The 9031-nt window shown below is 35.0% G+C and overlaps 1 protein-coding gene across 5 annotated transcripts in view; it reads left to right on the forward strand.

The window, feature by feature from the left end:
• Positions 1-9031, forward strand: part of LOC106466472 (protein Red-like) — a 68495-nt gene that overhangs the window by 39213 nt on the left and 20251 nt on the right. For all 5 annotated transcript variants that reach the window (XR_002612215.1, XM_022394488.1, XM_022394487.1 and 2 more), the window contains exons 13-14: positions 2362-2394; positions 6879-6925. Coding sequence is in view for 4 of the 5 variants with exons in the window: in XM_022394488.1 (XP_022250196.1) it covers positions 2362-2394; positions 6879-6925 (80 nt within the window). In the remaining variant the exon portion in view is untranslated. The remainder of the gene's footprint in view (positions 1-2361; positions 2395-6878; positions 6926-9031) is intronic.

The following is a 9031-nucleotide window of genomic DNA, read 5'->3' on the forward strand; positions in this document are numbered from 1 at the left end:
ACTTAAGAAACATTGCTGTAAGTGTGTGCTTAAGAATCATTGCTGTAACTGTGTACTTAAGAAATGTTGCTGTAACTGTGTACTTAAGAAATGTTGCTGTAAGTGTGTACTTAAGAAATGTTGCTGTAAGTGTGTACTTAAGAAATGTTGCTGTAAGTGTGTACTTAAGAAATGTTGCTGTAAGTGTGTACTTAAGAAACGTTGCTGTAAGTGTGTACTTAATGAATGTTGCTGCAAGTGTGTACTTAATGAACATTGAATGTTTTAATTTTTTATAATTACTCAATTACCTTGAATTTTAACATTTTAATATGTAGAACTTGTAATATGAAAACTTGAATTTATTTTATTTTTTAAAAGTCACTAGGTTTACTAGCATTGTCAGGTGGTAGAATTTGAATAACAAAACAAAACTATGAATTATTGCAGTGTCAACAGCAATACTGTATCAAGAAAATAACATCAAGTCAAAGACTGGTTAAATTGGAGAAAATAAAATGTGATATTTTTAACATGTGAAGAAACAAAATAATGATAATTTTGGATCCATGTGTTCAAACTGAAATGAAGGGGCTTTTAGATGTTCTTTTGATCTTGTCAACAGCTTTATCAGTTGTAAATTTCTTTACATGTTATTTGATACAAAGATCTTGAAATGGTCATGTCAACAAATTAAGAATAAACAATTTGATCTAGTTTTTTTGCTGATAAGGAGGAAAATTTCACATCTAAATCCATATTGTATTCTTTATTTGATTTTTAACCATGTTTTTTACATTGCAGGTGAAAACCTAGAGATATGTATTATAACACAATAAAAAAGAGGTCTTTGAGTATATTTTCATGCTATAATATATTTTCTAGGAATGAAGTTTTATTTATAACTGAGATAATATTATTTTTCAAATTAAGCTGTGATTTTAACACATCTCTGGTTAAAAATCTGTTCAGAGAAACAAATATTTTTAACTGTATGAAAAAGTCTTCTGGAACTCTATATTCATTTATGTACAAGTAAAGAATTCCAAAAAAAATATAAACTCCTGAATGTGTCTTTATGAAACCTGTTTTCACTTTTATTAATCAAAATAATCACTTAAAAAAATAAAACAGTACATTTTATCTGTAACTAAACTTTTCAGTTAGATTTTTTGTATTATAATTGACTATAAGCATCATGCTCAGGTTCATATACATAACAAGTTTTATGTTATTGTTGATAGATCAAGTATTATTGAATACTTAATATAAAATATCATGCCAAAGTTATTAGACTTAGTAATCTTAACAAGTTTTATATTATTGTTGAACACTTTGTATAAGCATCATGCTCAAGTTCTTATACATCTGTGTGCACAACATAATAGTATTTCTATTAACTGAGTCCTATTACATTCTATCCTTAATAACCAATATTGCTGAATTCCATCCTTAATAACCAATATTGCTAAATTCCATCCTTAATAACCAATATTGCCAAATTCCATCCTTAATAACCAATATTGCCAAATTCCATCCTTAATAACCAGTATTGCTAAATTCCATCCTTAATAACCAATATTGCTAAATTCCAACATTAATAATCAGTGTTGCAAAATTCCATCCTTAATAACCAATATTGCTAAATTCCATCCTTAATAACCAATATTGCCAAATTCCATCCTTAATAACCAATATTGCCAAATTCCATCCTTAATAACCAATATTGCCAAATTCCATCCTTAATAACCAATATTGCTAAATTCCTACCTTAGTAACCAGTTCTGCTAAATTTCAAACTTAACTATTCCTTCTAAATTCCACCTTAGTAACCAGTTCTGCTAAATTTCAAACTTAACTATTCCTTCTAAATTCCATCCTTCATAACCAGTCCCATTGAATTCCATTCTTAATAACCAATAACGTTAAATTCCTACCTTAGTAACCAGTCCTGTTAAATTCTAACCGTAGTAACCAGTCTTGCTAAATTCAATCCTTAATAATCAGATTTTACTTTAGCCAGTACTAATAAATTCATACATGCAACTTTATTTGTTGAAGCCTCTGCATGGCAAGCAGAATTACAGTTTGAATCCTTTTTAGTCCTAGCTTTTATTTTAGAAAACATTCTAAACTCACAAGACATTGTGCCAGCCTTAAAATGATGATATGATTTACGTAATAAAGTTTATCTTTCTTCCTAATACAATAGTGAACCTGACAAATTATTATTCATACTTCAATAGTTATGGTATTTCTTTGTTCTCTCTACTTTACATGGTGTTAGCATTGATGGAAAAACCATTCCAATTATGAAATGTGTATTTTTATTTCTATTGTAGAATATAAGGATTTAAGTATGCTTCAAAATTTATTTTCCAGGATGATCGTGAGAAAGACCGTGAAAACAAGAGAGTAAGTTTTAAAATTTTTGCCTCTAGATTTTCTGAATCAGAAATGTAACATATAACAGATTTTAATAATTCTTTTAGTGTTCTTCAAGTAAAAAAATTAAGCATACTAAGTATGGTATTAATTTTAACTTGTTCAGCTGTTAGCATTGTCCAGAAGTGTAAGCAAGTAGGTTTCAAGTGAAACTTCCTATACTTCAGCTTTAGTTCTTCTGATAATTCTCAGATAATTCTGGGGTAGTGTCTTGTGTTTCTCGTCAAGAAGGCACTTGGTACAGGGCTTTTTGTTTTCAAATTTTTTGTCCTCCTTTCTCCGGACCATTTCTATCTTATCACCCCACTAGCTTGGTATGTTCCATGGGTGATACCTGTGGTAGCAGGTCAATTCTCTCAATCCTAACTGATACTCTTGAATAGATGCTACATTGCAAGGTTTTGTTGGATTGGCTCTAATTTTGCAACTCAGTTTTTTGATTGGTGGGTTGGCCTCTCATTGGATCACCAAACTACTAGTAATTTTGCCTCCATTACCTCATCTTTGGGCTTTGGCAATGGTTGCATTCTCTCAGGACAAGACAGGATTACAACTCTAGGCCTTCTCTCCACTTCATATGTTATGCAGGATACCAAATATGAATTGTTCCAACTTATTATCGGGTCCTGTTGATAGCACCAAATTGGTTGCTACATCTTGGTTTTTGCTTCAGCAGTACCTTCTGGAATATCCACCTCTTCTTAGGCTATCTCTGTGGAGATAACCATGATCTGCCTTGGTACACCTGGCTATCCAGGAGCTCAAGCTTCAGGCATGGAGATTATTCAGTCATTCGCATGGCATCGGGGTTTAATTTTTAAAGTTGCCATGTATTTGTCTCAGTTTTAGCTTAGTCCAAGATGAACATTTATCAGTAGAAATGACACACAATCTCAGCAACAGTGTATTGAGAGGAGGTTGAACCCACTTTGATCAGAAGTGCTAACCATAACTCGTTTTTGGACCCGACTCTTTGACAGAGTTTTTTGCATCTTCCTCAGTTGCACTGTTTAAAGCAGCCTTATCGACTGCCATTCGATTATTGCGACTATATTATTTTTGAGTTCCTAGTACCATCCGGATTCCTCAAGTCGCTTTGGGTCCTTGGTGCCAAATGACCATTCCAGTTACCTACAGTACCTACAGTACATGCTCTTTCTCAATACCTATTTGTGTCCTGACTCTTTTATGCCATGTATCCTCTTTACCTGAAGGTTTATTTTTCGTGGCTGCTGACCTACAGACATCACCAGTTGGAGTGGTTTGTGCTGTTTGCCCACAGACTGCTTTCTCGTTCTTTGTACATCCTGCAACCAGTTTTTTTTACTCAAGACACTGTCAGATAGGATTCTTTAACTTGTTTTCACAGGATCCCTCTCTGTGGTGAATGTTGCCCAGGCAGGTGTACCAATTCTGCACTTACAACCATTAATTCAATATACTTTATGCAGGTTGCAACAGGCTCTGTAGAAATGAAGTGTTCCATAAAACCACCAAGGAGCTGACCAGGTGGTATTACTATACAATGTTGGACTGCCACTCATGGCCTATCATGAGTAAAGCATAAGGGGATACTGCCTTTCTCTGCCGATCATTGTATTGAATAAATCGGAGATGGTTTACTTTTAACAATTCAGGGAACTTGGTTCACCTATTGCTCTAATCCTCAATACTCCCCAGTGTGCATTACCCCCAGATTCTAATAGTGAAGCTAGGAAGTCCTTACCACACCTGTTTTCCTGTCACTGGGGTGGTGAACAGAGGCTTTTTCTCCAGAGTGTTAGAGTGAATTCCTCCATTTGTGGGGAAGAGGGTGAAGTTGGGGGCTCTCCTACCTGGGTCCCTGGATGTTTTTCCCACATGTCGGTAGGAGTGACACCAACCTACATATCTTCCTCCCATGGTGATTTTACACACATCTATTCACCTTTGCTTGGGGTAAGTCATCTCGCTTTCTTTCATCTTTGTTTTCTTTTCAGCTTTCTTAATCTTAGCATCGTCTTTATGGATCCCACCTTGTGGCTGCCTGGTCAGGTATGCTTTGTCTCAAACCCGCACTGATTGCAGTAATGCTCAGTTGAAATGGGGTGTTTCTGTAAAACCACTGGGTGCTTTCCCAGTGGTATATGTGTATATCTATTTATTATAATTATATCTTTAGTGGACTGTCACTCATAGACTTCATGAATAGAGTAGAAGGGGATTTCTGCCAATCCCTATGGATCCTTTGATTCCTTAATAGGGTTTGGTCTGCTTTTCAAAACAGGGAAACACAGTCACTTATTGCACTGTCTCGTGTGTAACATTCTTGCAGACTCCCACTGTCTTTTTACCCTCACCACCCTCCTTTTTTTTCTTCTAGTGGAGCATGGAAGTTCTTACCACTCTCAGTTCTCAATTGCTGGGGTGGTGGACCATGGAGGCTTCCTCCTGAGTGTATTTCTCTGTTAATATACTTACACTCATTTATCCACTCAGTGAGAAGAGGGTGAAGCTGGTTCCCTACTGGTGCTTCCCCTAGATGTTTTCTGCCTGGGCGGGCTGTGCTCAATAAAACAATGCTCAAATAATACCTGGGGCCTCCTCATAATTCCAAGTTCTGGATGACAACACCCTGTTCCTATGATTGTGTGTAGTAGACATCTCTCTTCTCATTAATTCCAGTTGCAGAAGGTTCTTTTCCTGCTTCTACAGTTGGGTTTGAGAGACTTTGCCTCTTAATACTGGAAACTGGATGTCTGTGCTCTGTTGCTATGGTTGGGCAAATGCTGCTTGTTTTCATTGTAATTCCAGATACAGAATGTCTCTGTCCTGCATTTATGGTTGAGTGAGTTATAATTTTGCCTGTAATACTGGTTACAGATTTTCCCATTCTTATGGTTGAGTCAAGGCAACACCAAGAACCTGTAATACCAGGTTGGTTTATCGTACTTCTTGCTCCCATGGTGGTTTTGAGAGTTTGTCAGGTTATGGCCATTGCTACTTCCTCTTCATAATTCTGGTTGCTTGATGTATGACACTCTGTTTACTTACGGTTGGAGTTCTTTGGTATCAATAACACGGTCCACATACCCTAGCCACTTATTGTTATTACATTTTTGTTTTTTCTTGTTATATGTTGCTGCAGCTTGCATCTTCTTAACACTTGTACTATTGTGCAAGTACTACCTTTTCTGCCCATTTGAATTTCCTTTCCTCATTCCTGGGTGATGTGCATACCCGTATCAGAAGTAGTGCAGTACTCCACAGGTGTACTTCATTTTCATCCTCGATCATACCTTTTCATTCTGGGTGGTTGCTTTCTGCTTGGTTTCTTCTTTGTGTGCTTACACCAGCCCTTCACTTTTGTAATGTGGGATTCTAGCTTTTGTGTGAGAGGAGGTAAGTCCTTTTTGGAAGTTAAAATTTGTTTACACTGAAAATATATTTCTGATAGGTACTCCTCCTCACACACTTTCCACTCTTCCTCCCCACTAAAACTGGCATTTTTATTCTGGTACCTGCCAATTATCGAAAGTTAGGATTGAGTGGGAATAGCATGGGATGCTAGCTGTGCTGTTATAGGTGATGCAGTACTATTGGTGGAGAGTAGTCACATGATATGTACATGTTCAAAAATGGTGGGAAACTGGTGGGGTATAAAGACTTGTGCCTCATTTCTAAAAATTAATTTAGCAATACTTAGAGAGCAGACAATGATCAAGAAAGCTTGTGTGTGAGAGGAGGTAGGTACCTATTGGAAATACGCTTTTCAGTGTACGAAAATGTTAACTTTCACCTTGTCCAGAAGTGTAAGAGAGTAGGTTTTACATGTTGTTGTTACTTCAACTTTAGTTCTTCTGGTAAACTAATATTTCACCTTGTTTAGAAGTGTAAGAGAGTAGGTTTTACATGACACTTGTTGTTACTTCAACTTTAGTTCTTCTGGTAAACTAATATTTCACCTTGTTTAGAAGTGTAAGAGAGTAGGTTTTAAATATTGCTTGTTTTGACTTCAACTTTAGTTCTTCTGGTAAACTAATATTTCACCTTGTTTAGAAGTGTAAGAGAGTAGGTTTTAAATGTTGCTTGTTTTGACTTCAACTTTAGTTCTTCTGGTAAACTAATATTTCACCTTGTTTAGAAGTGTAAGAGAGTAGGTTTTAAATGATGCTTGTTTTGACTTCAACTTTAGTTCTTCTGGTAAACTAATCTTTCACCTTGTAACTATTACATGAAAATTGTTGTAACTTCAACTTTAGTTCTTCTGGTAAACTAATATTTCACCTTGTCCAGAAGTGTAAGAAGTTTGGTATCTATATGGAGATTGGTGGTACGTTACATCAATAAGTGTATAATGTACAATATTCTGTCATAGATACCTAATGATTCGTTTAAAACAATTATATATATAACTTTGCACTTTAGGTCTTTTCTAATATACTTTGTTTTTTTTTTTGTTTTTATCTATTTAGGAGCACAGTACCAGTGAGCAAGTAACTAACTGGGGAGGAGAAGTGAAATATCCTTTTTTTAAAATATTATAATAGAATTGTTTGAGTTTGTCTTTGTTTTAGATACTATTATTTGGAGGGAGAGATAAGGCTGGGTAATGTACTTTTGTGGAATACAGTATTAATACTGGAGGAAGAGAAAAGGCAGTAATGTACTTTTGTTGAAGACACTGTTATTACTAGAGGAAGGAACAAGCCAAGTAATTTAATTTTGTTGGAGGTTTATTATTATCAGTGAAGGAAATGAAATTGTGTTGTAATTTGTGTAAAATATTATCATTGGAGGTTGAATAGGCTTTGATAAGATACTAGACAACCCGTGACCCTTTTAATGAAGATAGGAACATTGACATAAATAATATAATAGCCAATGCTTGGCAAGTAAGTTTTCGTTTATAAAATTTTGTTGTTGTTCTCGACTTGATTTTTATTTTATTACCTCGTCTCCATAGTTACTATTTGCAAATAGTCAATAATATTGTAGGTCCATTTTATTGTTGTTTTTTCTACGTGCAGTATAACACATTTTCATCTCATCATTTAATTTCTGTTGTGCATATATTGTTGTATAGAAGATATTTTAATATGATTCAACAGGTGGAAAACGAAGTTTTATAATAATGGAATGTACAAAAAGTGACCTGAAAATGGTGCTAACTTGGTAACTTGTGGTCCAATTTCAATTAAACTTGTTTTATTCTGTTTCTATTCTTATTCTCATTTCATTACAAATATGATGCTATTGTGTGCTGTTTTTGCTGTATTTAATTACAGACAAGCAAACAAACAATCTCAGAGTTTTAGTAGTATATAGATGTGAAAGGGAGATTAATGTTCCTGACAAGTCACTGTATTAGATTGTATTAGTGCTAGAGAAGCACATCAAGTTTTGAAAGATATGATTTGTGTTGGTATATTCATTAGTATATCTCAGTGTGTACTGTTAATGGTCACAATTTATCTTGGAACTATATACCACTTTTTAGCATTATTATATCTCAGTGTGTGCTATTAATGATCACAGTTTATCTTGGAACTATGCACCGCTTTTTAGCATTACTATATCTCAATGTGTACTATTAATGGTCACAATTTATCTTGGAACTATAAACCACATTTTGTGTTAGTAAATCTCAGTGTATACTATTAATGGTCACAGTTTATCTTGGAACTGTGTACCACTTTTTTAGCATTAGTATATATATCATATCTCGTGTACTGCTCATGCTTATTGTTTCATTTGTTACCACTTTCTATACTCTTTTATGAGAATACTTGATATAATGGTACATATTCCTTTATAAAAATAATGATGAAAGTCTTCCGGATATTTCTAAAAAATCCTGAAAACCTCCGGTTTTCTTCCGGAGAAACACATTTTTTAAAATTATTTATTGGATTTTGGTGTTCCATGCCATAGATAAGCGTTTATGCGATCGCGCGATTTGTTTACATTCGGCGACAGGGCGCCGCCATTTTGTAGTCTCGCAATGCTTGCTGGCGTGTACGAGACCTTGTATGCTTATAATGCAAACTTCGTGTCGTTTGACCGAGATTTTATCTCAAACATGCTTTAGAAAACGCGGTCATTCTTTTGTGTACCTTTCTATTGAGCGAGACAATTGAAAAGCCTTATCTATTCAAAGGTGTTTACCGAAGCGATAATACATCAAATGAAATGTACAAACAAGTAGATAGGTCGGCGGATATCCGTAGCATAGAAGGAAAGGTAAAGAACAAGTTCAAATGGTCGTGGCTGGAGGAAAAGAATGTAAATGGTGACTTTTTATCGGACTTTGTGAGGAAAGTGGACAGGCCAGGATATGCAGTATGCACGTGGTTAGTAAATTTTACTTTATAGATCTATTAAAGTTTATAATCATTTCTTGTACTGGAGTTTTAGAAAATCGTTAATAATTTCTTAATTATCATTCAATGACGTGCCTGATCAAGACGGCAAATCAAAGGATCAGTATTTGAGAGAAGTCTCAAGAATACAGACAGATCCAACCCTACCTGGGATAAATGACAGCACCTGACTGGATCACTGGTGGAGAGAGGTTATGCCTTGCTATCCAGCTCTTGGGAAGGTAGTAAGAGCTTGTCATTTAGCG

The sequence above is a fragment of the Limulus polyphemus genome, unplaced genomic scaffold (genome assembly GCF_000517525.1).
Source record: "Limulus polyphemus unplaced genomic scaffold, Limulus_polyphemus-2.1.2 Scaffold2270, whole genome shotgun sequence".
Taxonomy (NCBI): domain Eukaryota; kingdom Metazoa; phylum Arthropoda; class Merostomata; order Xiphosura; family Limulidae; genus Limulus; species Limulus polyphemus.